At 50.4% G+C, this 14808-nt stretch overlaps 4 protein-coding genes across 4 annotated transcripts; 2 read left to right on the top strand and 2 right to left on the bottom strand.

Annotated features, from left to right (window-relative positions):
• Positions 1-1502: 1502 nt before the first annotated feature.
• Positions 1503-2894, top strand: TNA1-0 (High-affinity nicotinic acid transporter; the record flags this gene model as incomplete). The annotated part of the gene is made up of 6 exons (XM_037324498.1): positions 1503-1644; positions 1697-1776; positions 1834-2140; positions 2197-2587; positions 2668-2822; positions 2887-2894. 6 exons carry the CDS (start codon positions 1503-1505, stop codon positions 2892-2894), a joined length of 1083 nt encoding a protein of 360 aa, XP_037177124.1.
• Positions 2895-3141: 247 nt separating this feature from the next.
• Positions 3142-3935, bottom strand: CGCA056_v009250 (uncharacterized protein; the record flags this gene model as incomplete). The annotated part of the gene is made up of 2 exons (XM_037324497.1): positions 3142-3398; positions 3479-3935. 2 exons carry the CDS (start codon positions 3933-3935, stop codon positions 3142-3144), a joined length of 714 nt encoding a protein of 237 aa, XP_037177125.1.
• A 3217-nt stretch (positions 3936-7152) lies between these two features.
• On the bottom strand, positions 7153-8627 carry CGCA056_v009249 (uncharacterized protein; the record flags this gene model as incomplete). Its single annotated transcript, XM_037324496.1, has 2 exons — positions 7153-7317; positions 7374-8627. 2 exons carry the CDS (start codon positions 8625-8627, stop codon positions 7153-7155), a joined length of 1419 nt encoding a protein of 472 aa, XP_037176588.1.
• A 2832-nt stretch (positions 8628-11459) lies between these two features.
• Positions 11460-14572, top strand: OPT2-2 (Oligopeptide transporter 2; the record flags this gene model as incomplete). The annotated part of the gene is made up of 7 exons (XM_037324495.1): positions 11460-11964; positions 12046-12720; positions 12774-13037; positions 13092-13711; positions 13766-13823; positions 13876-14288; positions 14567-14572. 7 exons carry the CDS (start codon positions 11460-11462, stop codon positions 14570-14572), a joined length of 2541 nt encoding a protein of 846 aa, XP_037176587.1.
• Between the last annotated feature and the right edge of the window lie 236 nt (positions 14573-14808).

Raw genomic sequence — 14808 nt, 5'->3', positions numbered from 1 at the left:
CGGCTCACAGGATCCATCTGCAAGGTGCGGTGAACATGCTTACCAGGGAACGTTGAAGGAAATGAGACCATGTGCGGCAAATGTCTCGATGCAGCCATCATTCGCGCGCGGGCTCATCTTCGTGGGATTGATTTCGATTTGTCGTGTTTTGTCAAGGCCAGCGGCGCCTATGTCATCAGCTTACGGAAGCTGGTAACGAGTTCGCCAAGACCTTAAATCCCGCAATCCTACGTCAAAACCAAGAGATTCAGTCCCATCGGCGATGCCCTGCAGATGACATCGCACGGTGGTGCTCCACTTAGCCGTTGCTTACCTACCCGGCGCGCCAGAGTGCCAGTCTGACCGACCCCATCCTCAAGACTTAGTCATGGCTCATGAAAGCAGAAACACCATTCCATTGCTGTGTATATCGTGAATATAGTTGATGATCAGGAAGCTTAGCAAGTTCTTCATGCTGGTTCTAGAAGGAAAATGCACCCCAGGCCGCGCGCTAATTAGTACAGCGTGAGTAAGACTATGAAGCCGGTGTCAAGAAATGCAATGATTATGAAGCGGTTGGAGCAAATTGATATCTCGGAGGCAGCGACAAATGCATTTCTTGCTAGGTGTATGTGGGCGTTTTCACGCGCGGGAAGGTTAGGTTGGCAACGACAGGGGGGGCCACGAGCAGCGAGGCGCAAGTAGGAACATCCTTGGACTAAATGTTTGCCCCGAGTCCCCGCCCACGATGTCAGTCATTGAGTAGCTAAATTAAGTGCTTAATTATTGACCATCCTTTATCCAGCTTCCATGATGATCCAGTGCTCACAAAGACAAAAGATATTTTGTAATGTGTCTTAGTAAACAGTGGAAGAGCACTGCCATCTGAAGTCGTGGTCGATGAGAAGCAACCACCGAGTCAATTCACTGGAAACTCTCAACCTAGCCTCGTCGAACAGAGAACATATAAAAACTGGCATGCCTTTTTGAAGGATGTTTCCTCGGCAATAGACTTTTATCCACTCTTCGATCTTCCACTACCAAGCAACAAAATCATCTAACGACAATGTCGACCTTGAACAGTAAGAACGGAACTCAGAGCCGCAGAGCCTCGACTTCGGGAGGCGAAGCAGCAGAAGCTTCAGTCTCGGGGGAGTTTACACCAGAAGAGCAGAAGAGAATCATGAGGCGGGTTGACATTCGTGTCGTAGCCACTGTCGGGCTTTTGTATTGCTTTTCTGTCATTGACCGATCGAACCTACCTTCCGCCGCCGTTGCTGGCATGACAGAAGATTTGGGCCTGATTGGGAACCGTTATGTAAGTCACCTGAATGGGCAGGTTTTGGACTCCTTGGAATTCGTTTCCGACTTGAACAAAAGTATCGGGGATGTCAACTCTAACGTTAATTTCAATAAAGTCGTTTATTAGTCTTGTCTTCTTCACGACATATACTACCTTCCAGCCAATTTCAATCATACTCGCTCGGATCATTGGCCCAAGAGCATATTTCATAGGCGTCACAATGATTTGCGGGTTTGTTGTCATCGGCATGGCCTTCCTCAAACATTGGGGCCAGATGGTTGCTCTGAGAGTCATTCTTGGGGCTCTTGACTCCGGTTTCTTCCCCACTTGTGTTTACCTTCTCAGTACCTGGTACACTCGCTGTGAGTCTACATTACCTGAACATAAATAGCTTGAGATATTGATCTGCCATAGACGAGGTCGGCAAGCGCTACTCAGCCTTTTACATTGTGGTGTGTCTCGCCACAGCGTTCTCTGGAATCCTGGCATTTGGGGTATGGTGTTCTCATTCTATATCAAAGTGGGTGCCTAAAACTAACTGGGTAGAACAGTTCACCAAATTGGAAGGACAGGCGGGACTCAGGGGTTGGTCATGGATTTTCCTCATGGAAGGCATCATCACCTGTTGTCTCGGAGTCCTTTGCTATTTCGTGTTGGTCGGTTTCCCCGACTCCAAAAAGCGAACCTGGGGGTTTCTGTCTCAGCAAGAGATTGCATGGGTTGTGTCTCGTGTTCAAGAAGATCGCGGGGATGCAAAGCTCCCCGCTCTTGGTGTGAAAGGATTTCTGCGAGGCGGGGCTGATGTCAAGGTCTGGGCATTTGCATTGATTTACTTCAATCAGGCCCTTGTCAACTTTGGTGCGTTGTTGAGTTTTCGAGTATCCATGGCTTGAACTAACACCACATTTCTTCAGCTTTGTCATTCTTTCTCCCCATTATCTTGAAGGAGAACATGGGCTTCAGCACTGGCAAAGCCCAGATCATGATCGCCCCACCGTACGTTCTCGGTGCGATTCTCATGTGGATCTCCGGGTGGCTAGGAGATCGCTTCATGGTACGTGGTCCCATTATCATAGGAGACATGGTTGTCGCCATTGTTGGAACCGCTCTGGTCGGATTCCATAACGACGTGGCTGTACGCTACACCGGTGTCTTTTTTCTTACTGCCGGCTCTTTTTCTTCTATTCCTGTCGTCATGGCCTATCAAGCAAATAACATCCGAGGACAATGGAAGCGGGCATTCTCTAGCGGCCTGGTCGTTGCGTTCGGTGGTGTTGGCGGCATTGCCGGTTCTCTCATTTTCCGGTGAGTATTCATTTCAGAAGCCCGTCATTTCAGCACCCGTTTCAAACTCGACGCAACCACAGACTCTGATCAAATTACAGGAGTCAAGATAAGCCCAGGTATCTCCCAGGCTTAAGCACCTGCATGGGATGTGCCGTCTTGAATATCATCATTATTCTCGGCCTCAGCGCTTACTTTTACTACTGGAACGCTAGGGCTGAGCGTGGTGAGGTTGAGCTTGAAGCCTCAGAGGCAAGTACCATAAATTCACCTCATATTGACAGGCAATTTGATTCTGACTTGCTCCTATTTTCATCCAGGAAACTGATGCCTCCGATTTCCGATACACTTACTGAATTATTTCGAAGAAGAATCATTATGGTCACCAGAGTAAAGCATGAACCTGATCAGAGGTTCGTATTATTTGGTCAAAACGATTGAAACCACCGACTGGTGGTCGACTGCTATTACTGGAGGAACCCAACTGCGCAAGACATACTTGTACCACTCTCTCATTACTCATCATGTGCCTTATAACCATCAAATCGTTACCGAGAAAATAAAATAGCAACCCTTCAACGCACGGCTCGCTGTTGCCGTCTCATCAAGAAAGACTTGCGATGCTGTTCTTCGATCCCAAACTCAGTGACATTCGTTTCCACCGTTTTGAGAAGCTGGAAACCTAACTTCTGATACATCGGCTGCGCGGCCATGGTAGCCATAACCCAAACCTTCATTCCAACAGCATCTGCTTGCTCTAGACCCTTTTTGACAAGGGCGGACGCAATCCCTTTCCGTCTGTATTGCGGATGCACTGTCAGATAGTCGAGGACTTTCAAAGTTAGTCTTGACTCACTTCCGAGTGCTATGGTGCAAGTATTGAGGTAACTGAACCGAATGGGGCCAACATACCCAGAAATGGTCCTTCTTGGGATTTCATGAGTTCAATCTCTGCATTCTCGAGGGGGAGACCAAGAGCCTCTTGCAGACGCCGATCCAACCCTGGAATCATACCCTCCTCGGTGTTGGCTTGGAACTTGGCCTTGAAACTTTCTGATTCATCGTCGGTTGGTTCTCGGACAAGTGCCTCTGGCCATTTCAATGTGCTCCTGGCATCAGGCAGAATCCACCGAGCATACCCAATAATTTCACCAGTGTCGTCATCAGTGGCTTTCAAATGACGCTTTCCTTCGCGGCCTGATGCAAGACCATGCGGCATTCGAGCAGCGGCACCTCTAATGATTTCTTCTAGTGTGGTCGACTTCCAAAGAGCTCGCCAGTGGGCGTCGGTATGGTAAAATGCCGTCATGTTGTTCTTGGAAACCCCTTGAGCGTCATCATAGTCGACGGCAGATATCGTGAAAGTCATCTTCTTGTGGGTGAGATATCGACTAGGGATATCTCAACAAAGCCGGCCCTCAAAAATGAAGTAATAACAAAGACACTGATGTTTGGCACAGACCTTGGAGTTGGATGGTCAATTTTTCAAAATAGGCCATCTGGTCTTTTTATACGATGCCTTATTTTCTTTTCCAAGGACACTCGCACATAATCTCGTCATGAGTAAAAATACGTGTTGTCTTGTAAACACAGATCATATGAGTCCGAGAAACAAGAGGGGAGAGCGTGGTGTTATCGCATCGTCAGCCGGACCCCTGCCAGTAACTTGATTGTACGTGGCCTTTTGTAAGCCGGCTACAAGCGGCAGCTCAAACACCTCCAGGCCCAGGTCTTACACCATCATCACAGTTGCTAACGCAGGTAGTGGGCGATAAGCACGAAGTGGTTTGAAAATATTGACGGGACCCTTGATCGCCTATATGCACCTTCCAGTTGACTAGTTACTCATACGAGCCAGAAGCACGTATCAGCTTTCCGTAAGGGGGCCATGGTGACAGTGAATGGACTGACACCCCGTGCCTCCAGACTCAGTGATAAGATCCATGTACGTCAATCCTCGCTTAGAAGCCGTCTGACCCAACATATCATGTCTACCAGCGCTGACTCATCCTGGCTGGGCGCTAAACCTGCTGCCTCAGAAGTCGTCGATTTCTCCTTTGTCTACGGATAGACCCCACTCGTTCAACACCACTATGATGAGTGATTGCCTGCACGAAGGCAACCATCTATCGATCAAGATTCCTGCTGGTTTTAATTCCTCCCATTGGGCGCTGTCACCAACGCGATGTCCTTGTGCCTGCAGCCTATCAAAGCCTTTCTCCAATCACATTTGGCAGCCAGAAGCGAAGGATGTGCCGAAATGCAGGGAGCAACACATTGCGACTTTTGCAAAAGATTCATTTCCACGATGAAAAGAAAGCCAACTGGCCACGTATCTCTTGACCTCGAGCCTTTCAATCAAGTTGTGTCTTCAACATGCACTCGCCATCGACCACTATTGGAGAAGATAACGAGCTGGTTAGACTTGCAAGAGGGAGTCACAGAACCACTGCACCTTTTCAGAAACTACTTCGATTATTCAGTCAGTTTTTCGCTGAAAGATATTTATGATCAATCATCGCCTTCGTTAGATGTATTGGAAAGCCCCGACGGAAAGCAATTTGTTGGATATGGGATCCAACTTGATCCATCCTGGATCGACCACAAGACTCTTATTCGGTGGTACGACACATGCACGTCTGGCCACGGAGACAGGTGCAGTAAACCCGAGTATCTTGGGTACCTTCCCAAACCTGAGCTGAGAATTCTGATCGACGTCACGGAAAATTGTTTGACTCCAGCCCCTGAAAATGCTTCTTACATGGCGCTCAGTTACGTCTGGGGCAAAGTTGATATGCCAAAAACGGTCACAGCAAACCTGTCTCAACTACAAAAGCTAGGGGCCTTGAACAACACTGTTCTTCCAAAAACAATCCGCCATGCTATGTATCTGACTAGACTGCTTGGCGAGCGTTATCTTTGGGTGGACAGCCTCTGCATTGTGCAGGACGATGAAGAATTCCTCAACGGTCATCTAGGCCGAATGGCATCCATCTTCGCCCATGCTCAAGCTGTCATCGTCCCAATTGACGGAGAGAATGCCAAAAGTGGGATTCCGGGGTTGGAAGAGGCGCCTGCGGCGCAACCCAGGCACCTTGAGCAGGAGACTATTCCATTTGGGGAGAGGTCGCTTCTTATTCGTACCAAGATGGGTCTGCGTGGAAGGGGAGAATCTTCATCCAAAAAGGCTGACTACTTCGATCGTGGATGGACGTTTCAAGAGTATCTGTTCGCACGAAGACGCATATGCTTCGAGAATAGTAGCGTATGGTTTCAGTGCTGTCAATCTACCCAGTACGAAGACCACAGCCATCCGGACCTTCCCGACCGCAATCGCGACTTCTTGTTGGATGTTGGGTACCCATCGCTCACCGTCTTTTCACGCCTAGTGGAAGATTTCAACCAAAGACAACTCAGCTACCCGCAAGACTGTCTCGCTGCAATAGCGGGAATGCTTCCATGTTACTCAAGGGCATTCAAGGGAGGGTTTCTTTGCGGGCTCCCAGAGATGTTTTTCGATGCAACTTTACTTTGGCAGCCTGGAGATGATCTTGTACGTCGCGTACCAGTTGACACAGGCACAACACGTGGCGGCATCAACAGCGGGAGCCTACCTACCTGGTCCTGGGTAGGATGGCAAGGCCGTCTCGATTTTGCGGGTTGGGCAACAGGGAATGACTTCGTGGCCGCATGCAGCGGCTGGATCGCCTCTTCACGGCAACAAATTATCCCAATAACCAAATGGTTCACCAGCTCTGATGTCACTGGCAGGACTGGCAAGAGACCGGTGGAAGTTGAGTGGGCGCTATGGAGAGATCGCCACAAAGACCCAAAGTGTCCCCTCCCTTCAGGGTGGACACGAAGAAGGCGGCAAAAAGGCGAGAGCTTGACCATAGAGGAATTTCCCGACGGTTTCAGCGAGTATTTGTACAAGCACGAGTCTTGCGCAGCACGGTTTTGGTACCCTATACCTCTCTCGGATCCAGACTACCCGCACCAGCAAAAGGTTTCCAGCTTCTCTGAGGCGACATACCTCTCTGGCTCCGTGCAAACGGCACATCTTTCAGCTTCAGGCGCAGTATGGATGCATGAAGAGATAACTAGCATGGGGCCAGTTAATCCATCAACTGCTCATGTGTCGATGCGCACTTCTCAGAACGAATGGGCCGGGGTGATACGACTGCACAGCCGGGATCACTTCGAAAGACAAGGTTTGGACCCGGCGAAAAGTCCTGTTGAGCTGCAGCTGATTGCTATATCTCGGGGTTTCATCGCAAATGGCCTTGAGACTTATGTTGCAAGAGAAATTCCAGAGTATGTTTTGGAAGAACGACCAAAGGCTGGCGAGAAGTATGAATTTTACAATATCATGTGGATCAGCTGGAGGAATGGGATTGCTTATCGAGAGGGCCTTGGTCGGGTGCACAAAGACAAGTGGGATTCTCTCCAGGTCTCAAGTATTGATATCGTACTTGGATAATCTTAATAATGAGGACATTGTTGCCAACTATTTCTAATAGTCTATATGTAGTGGTACCCGAGGGTATTTCGGTCAAGATTTCCAGTCGCATACCTGAGAGAACCCCTCATACTGTCTGCTTAAGTCGGCCAAGCATGAAAGCATCGAGGTACTCCAAACTTGACTTCAAATCAGATTTGAGCAGAGACTTTGCCGCCGTCATGGGTAGTCTCTCGGGAGCGGGATATGCTAGGTATGGTAAGGAACGAGTCCTATGGGCGGCGCGAAACACCTATTTGATGTCAATATCAATCGTCTTTCCGATGAGACACTCGGTGGCAAACTTACTCTAAGGCGCTTTACAACGTCCTCCATCTCTTCCGCAATCCGCACATGGAGCTTGTTTTCGGGAGAAAGCTGGTCTCTAAAAGAATGCTTCCGGAAGGCTTTGCCTAGTGCGCGCTGCCTTACAGGCACACTACGCTCCAGGTCTTCCTCTGATAGGTAAGGTTCGAGACCAAGGAAGGCGTCCAACGCCTGGAAAAGCAAGACTTGGTTTCCGCTCAAGCCGTTGAATCGAACGTCGGGCTGCTCTTTGTTGCCGGCACTCCAAGCAAAAAAGCTCTGTACTCTTGAAAGCCACACCGACCGAGGGATGCGAGTTTCATGCATACGGTCGTAATAGCTTTTCAGTACTGTCCTCAACTTTGTGCCAACAGCCGCCACATGACGCGCACACTCTGCCATGTCGCCTCTTGTCCAAGTGACAGTGGCTTCAAGCATCTCATAGTAAACGGACACGGCCCGGACTTCGGTTTCGTGGAAAATACGTGCGAACGCCTCTTCGGCCGCAACGATGTGTGGCGTCATACCAGTGTTAGCTCGAAACATGTATTCGCCATCGACGTCGAAGTTCAATATCAGATTACTGGTATTGTTTCCAGCATCAGATGCGCAATCAAAACGTCGCTGCATGTACTTCCACGGAAGCACGAGCTCCTCAGGCAAGTCGACCTGCGTCTCTATCTGAGCTACTTTCACAACCGGAATAGTAGCCCATCGATACGCATGCCTGCAGGAAGCTATGCAGCAATAGAAGGCGTTGTATACATCTTGAGGCATCGCGTTCCACTGGCCGGCCTCAGTGCTGCTCAGAAGACCTTCGACTTGGGACAGGTCAACTTCTTCCCGAAGGAGTGTTCGGAATCGGGAGCGAAACTCGGCGATGCGGGCGAGATTGACGTTGTCGTCCAGAGAAGGGTTGGCCTGTGGGATTTGGGGAGCCAGGTCCATGTAAATCTTCCGGTACGGCCGCAGAGCTTCGGGCCAGGCTCCGAGAGCATGGTTCGCTCGGGGTGGCCAGGACCCGGCTCCATCGTTCTTGACAAGATCGGAGAGCACAGCGGCTATCTCGTGACGGCCAGCGATTCTTTTGATATTTTCGATGTTTCTGTCTCTCAATTCTTCGTCGGTCTCTTCGGAGACTGGTTTCTCATCCAAGACCTTGGGTCGTTTGTACGACCAGAAAAGTTTCCATACCCGGGACGCCAGACAAGCAGCCCCAAGGCAACAGAAATATGTGATGAAGATTTCCGCTCTCATTATATCAGGCTCTTACTGAAGGAGATTCGATGTTGACGGACGATGCAGTTGACCCTGGGGAAGGCTGAGGAGATAGAAATGAGTGAAGAGAGGCAGTGTGTCACGCCAAATGTAGACGGAATGACGGGAGTATAAATAGTCGGCTCCGGATCACCAGCACTCTCTCGATCAAATCCAGTTGCCTCATCCTGACCTCATTTGCGACACCGAAACTGCGGGCACATGTGTGACTACCTAGCTGTGCCTCCTATCACCAGAACCCACAAGTGACTGTGCCCCATCCACGCGCCTTTCTTCACCCGGCATCGATGCCCAAAAGAGGTTCATTAAGCGCAATCTCCAGTTTAATCCAAGCTGTTACGCCCGAACTCGAAAATGAGGACTTTTCCACAACCAATCATACCTGAAAAATTGCAACTCAAGGTTGGGGGCGTTTGAACCTCAAAAGTCTAGATTTTGATACGGGCGTAGTAGGCGACCCACCCACATACAAGAATGAAATTCCAACAAGATGGGAGCCTAAAAGTCGTTGTGGCCTCAATCCCAACTAAGAATAGGACATGGCTAGCATCGGAATGACAAAGACTGGATTTCAGCCATCCTGCTTCCCAAATTCCGTAAATGGCAGAATGTTTCGAAAACGAAAATATAGTCAGCCTAACGGAACTAGACCACAACGATTTGCTTTGGAATCAGCAGCGTCAGCAGTAAGAATCTGTGAAGATTAAAAGCTCGAAAACGGAGTCGAGATTGACATTTTGATGGATGTGTTAGTTCACAAAGTTAGAATTTGGCTACTAGAGAACCTTCTCATGATTACTCCCTGCTATGACAACATGATTACAAGATCGCGGCGGTTAGACGTTCTCCTCTGAGACTAAACCATTAGGCGAACCTCGTGACGACAGGACTCTCGAGAGATCCCGGTACTTTCTTTCAAAATGGCTATAAGAGGAATCACGTATCAAGATCGTAGTTGTTTCTTGGTCCAATCTTTTTGAATCAGTGTTTATCTGGAAGACGGGCAACCGGTCTTGCCCTTTCGGCAAGTGTTGAATCTTGATGTAAATCTCGGTAAATCTTAGAATGAGCAGCTTTTCGGGAGCCTCTATCTCGCTGGATTTATAGGCCACAGCAATGGGTACATCTAGTGCCTTTGATGGGAGGCAACTTACCTAGTCACTTAGGTAGTCACAGAAATTATCAGCCATCCTCGATCACTATTGATTTCGTTTGGTTTTAGCCGCAGGTACTTTGCGCCAGTCTGTCCAAGGAGGAGTTTGGAAACCGATTACTACTAAGCTGAAAATCATGTTTTCCCGTGTGCCAATTCCATCCGAAAGTTTGCAAATCTCAAGCTCAGCCACGAATGGTGAGACATAGATTGGACGGCCTAGTTGAACGACTAGCACAGTGCTTTATGCTAATGAAGGTTGTAATTCTGGTTAACATGCTCAAGGTGCTGGCTTCAAGGTTACGTCAAAGTTTTGCTGGAGTTTCTTCTCGCATCTCCACATGTGGACGTGCATGGAGGCAGCCATCTGCGGCCTAAAGTTGTACTTCTCAGATCTAATTCGTCAGTCTCCCAAGATTCCATCTTGATGGTGACATGCAAGAAGATGCAATCCAATACCATACCAGTGGAACGGCTGTACCACGTGTTCATTCCCGTAGATGCGTGTAGTTCCGCAATAGAAGCCCTGATATTGCATGCTGCGATTTGGGCACATGCAGCAGGATAACCCTCTAATCAACTGATGCATATTCGATCCAGACCATAATAGATCGGATGGATCAAAGCACACACGAATCATGTTCAGACCAGACGTCGGAATTACTGACGGCCACAGCTGACCTAGCGGGACCAGGAGTACGCTCGGTCTAGTTCCACCTGAAGCCAGAAAGCGCCTTACCCGCTCAACTAGCCAATGGGTCCATGAAACTCAAGCCATATGTTCGCTGTCCAATGACCAGAGGAAACGAAAACGTCCCCGTCTTCCTGCAGTGCGATCAAATCCGGAGCCACGATATTGTGCTGGTTGCAGAGCGCGTAACAGATATCGAACTCTCCATCCACTCACCGGACTAGCTTGCATTGCAACACGAAATATTGGTGCTCATAAACACGTCATGTGGGAAGCAATCAGGCAGGACAAAAGCCCGTGGTATCGCTACCGCTTTTAGCCAGCCTAAAAGCAATGCCTCCCACAAATGCTTGACTGCATGCCCAGAACTCACTTTTTCTCCGCAAGTACCCGACAGTGCACTTCCCGACCCCTCTATTTCATGTTGGCGCTTTAATCAGTTTCGTCGGACTGTTTTTGCCGTGGCAAATGATCAACTGCCGTTGGTTAGACGTCGTTCGATAGCGCACGTACAGGGGCGCGGATCCCTCTCAACCCCATGCACCCCGCAGGCCCGGTCTGGCAGGTCATCCGTTGTGTTGTTGGCCGTGCGGGGTGATACGGATATGTGTATGGGACGATCACAGAACTTCTGTTCGACAGCTTGATAGCGCAACGTTGAACCGAAGTAATGCAACGTTGTTGGGGGTTTGGTGAGGAGATGGAGGAGATAGCGGTGCTTCCCCTTGTCGAACGACCTATCTCGCCCGACAGCTGGGCCGAGACCCCGACTCCCCCGCCTCTGCATCCGCCACCAACTCTAAGTCGGGAGACGGGTTTTCCGACATATATTGTCGGAGCTGTCCCCGCGCTCCGAACGATGTAGAATTGTCAGTCCGGTGTTCATCTCTTTCTCTGAGTTGTCTCGTCAATTACTTTCACCGGGGCCCGGACGGACGGCACCACCGCGTGGAGTTCTGAAGCCAAAATGTCCGGAAAAGCGGAGATCACCGCCGACCAGCCGTCCCCGGCCGCGGACGATATCGAGAAGATCCCGGCCAAAGTTGAGAGCAATGAGCGGATCGGGGACCAGATCTCCCATGAGAAACTGGAGGAATTGGCACCAAACGGCGAGCATGAGTACGTCTTGGAAAAGATCAATGGCATGACGGAGGAAGAGGCGATCGAGATCATCGAAGAGAGCGTGGAGTTCTTCAAGGACGACTGGAACTTTCCCTCTGATATGCGAGAGCGGATGAAAAGACTCCTCGAGGGACCGAAAGCGTATGGCGAGTTTTACGACCGCGATCTAAGGATCGACGCGGTCATGATCCGCTACTCGTCTCCTTACCCCGGCGTCCGCGCCGTTGCCGAGATTCTGGACGACCAAAACGTTCCGATCGAAACCATCCGGGCCTATTTCCTGGGCATTGGATGGGCTGTCATCGGCACCTTCATCTCGACATTTTTCAACTCCAGGTTCCCTGCCATTTGTGAGTCTCCTGGGATTTATAGGCGTCATGCTAGTGCTACTTTTGCCTTTTTGTCTTCTCGCTAATCTCTTGGACGTGTAGCTTTGAGCGGACAGGTCATCCAGATTCTATTATTCCCATGCGCAAAAGTTCTGGAGTTCATCCTGCCTGACTGGGGCTTCACAGCTTTCGGTGTCCGCCACTCCTTGAACCCAGGTCCGTGGACTTTCAAGGAGCAAATGTTCGCGACCATCACTTACAACATCGCCATTTACACGACCAACAGTTATGGAATGATCCTCGTTCAAAAGTCGCCAGTCTACTACGGCCTTGATTTCGTCAATTTCGGCTACCAAATCATGTTGACGCTGTTCGTACAGCTCATGGGTATGGGTTTCGCAGGATACCTCCGCCGGTTCAGCGTCTATCCCGTCAAGGCACTGTGGCCGACCATTTTGCCGACCATTGCTATGAACCGGGCGCTTACCCGGCCAGAGCCCAGGGAGAACATCAACGGATGGACAATTTCTCGTTACAAGTTCTTCTACGTCTGTACCATTTGCATGTTCTTCTACTACTGGATTCCCGGGTACTTGTTCACCGCTTTGGCGACCTTCAACTGGATGACCTGGATTTCGCCCCAGAATGTTACCCTCGCAATCATCACTGGGTCTTCCCTTGGATTGGGGCTGTTTAACCCCATCACTACGTTCGATTGGAATATCGCCACGTCCTCGTATGCAGCGTTGTCTATGCCATTCTTCGCGACTTGCACCCGTATGTTGCCTCAAAACACCCCAGACGGTGTAATTGACTGACATTGAGACTAGAATACTGCGGCGCCATTCTCGGCGGAGTCATCATTCTTGGAATTTACTATACCAACATGTACAACACGGCATATCTTCCCATCAACTCGTCCTCGCCGTTTGCCAACGACGGCACCCCATATGTGGTCCAAAACGTGGTCGTCGACAACAAGCTGAATGAGACTCTCTACCAAGACTACTCCCCTCCGTTTTACTCAGCCGGCTATCTCATCACAGTTGGAGGCAACTACTGCTTCTACCCGATTTACTTCCTCTACATCATGGGTTGGTTATATCAGCTGCGCCAATTCTCGCTGGACCTGAGCTAATATGTTGCAGGCAACCAATGGAAGACCATTTCTGCAGCCTACGTTGATTTCTACAAGGGTCTTCGTTATAAGAAAGGCAACTACGATGGCGCGATGGACGTCCACAGCAGACTCATGGCCAAGTACAAGGAGGTCCCCGACTGGTGGTTCCTCCTGATTCTCGTAGCCGCCATCGTCGTCTCCTGCATATTCCTCAGCATCTACCCGCTCGACACACCCATCTGGATCACGTTCCTCATGATCGCCATCAACTTGGTCTTCGCCGTCCCTCTCTCGTTCCTCTCGGCGACGACGGGAACCAACCTGGGTCTCGGCGCGTTGATCCAGGTCATCACCGGCTACATGCTCCCCGGCAACACCAACGCTTTCCTCTTCTCGCAGACTTTGGGCTCTTGGGCGCTCGCGGGTTATGGTGATAACTACGTGCAAGACCAGAAGATGGCTCACTACACGAAGATCGCACCGCGCGCGGTGTTCAGAAGTCAGATTGGGACCATCATCATCACCTGCTTTGTCGCTGTGGCGACCCAAAACTTCATTTTGGAGAATGTCAAGGGGCTTTGCACGCCCAACCAGCCGAGCCGATTCACCTGCGCAAACGACGGTGCACCGCTCTACACCAACTCTCTGGTTCGTTCAACAAACATGCCTACGCTACGAACAAGAATACTGACAACCGACTAGATGTGGGGTCTTTTGGGCTCAGAGCGCATGTTCGTCTCATTCTACCCAATCCTCAAGTGTAAGTCCCACTACACCCAACGTCAGAGACCTGGCTGACACCAAATTTGCAGGGTGCTTCCTCATCGGCACGCTCATCGCCATCGTTTTCCTGGTCGGCCAAGGATACGGCCCCAAGTACCTGCCCGGCGTCCGCGAGAAGCTGCGCGTCAAGCTCAGCCCCAAGACGTTTGCCCTCCTCGACCGGACCCTGTTCCCCTTCGTCGCCTCACTTCTCTGGCTCAACCCCGTTCTCGTCATTCAAGGCATTCAGCACTGGGCGCCGTCCAACCTTTCGTACAAGACGCCCGGGATGATTCTGGGTTTCATCTTCATGTACTGGCTACCCCGGCACAGGCTGGCTTGGTGGGAAAAGTACAACTACGTCCTGTCAGCCGCTTTGACTGCCGGCGTGGCGGTCTCGGCGCTCGTCATGTTCTTCGCCGTCGGCTATAATCCTATAGCCCTGAAATGGTGGGGGAACACGGTGAGTGGTGCAGGAGTAGACGGCAGTCAGGTCGGGATTCTGCCAATCCCAGAAAGGGGCTATTTTGGACCAGAGAAGGGAGCGTTCTAGACGTCTTGAGACAATAAGGAGCAGTCCATCGACATAGCCAACTGATGTGGGAAGAGCTATCGTGTCCGGCATTTCGTCGGGTTCTCCGGACTCTGGCGGAGACGCACCCCCGTGGGGGCCGGAGGAGGTGGAGCCGTCACGGGATCTTGGCTCAATGCGGTCTCCTGGCGCCGCCGTTTGACATTAAGAGTTAAGCCCCTTAATCCAAAAGTATCAAGCATGACTCCTTAAGTACTCGGGCTTTCTCGATGTGACCCGCAGCGGTTATGAAGAAGGGTAAGTACTTTTGTGGCATGTAAATATCTGGAAAAGTATGGACAAGAAGATGGCTCTCATAGCTGAGCCGACATGTGCGAACTCCAATCCCAATGTGAACGCCGTTCTAACCGCAGCAGGGCTGCATGCAATGAAACGTAATCTGACAAGTCAT

This window comes from Colletotrichum aenigma (assembly GCF_013390185.1).
Source record: "Colletotrichum aenigma strain Cg56 chromosome Unknown KSG_Cg56_contig06, whole genome shotgun sequence".
Taxonomy (NCBI): Eukaryota; Fungi; Ascomycota; class Sordariomycetes; order Glomerellales; family Glomerellaceae; genus Colletotrichum; species Colletotrichum aenigma.
The sequence above is the reverse complement of the archived record's forward strand: the minus strand, read 5'-3'. Positions and strand labels throughout refer to the sequence as shown.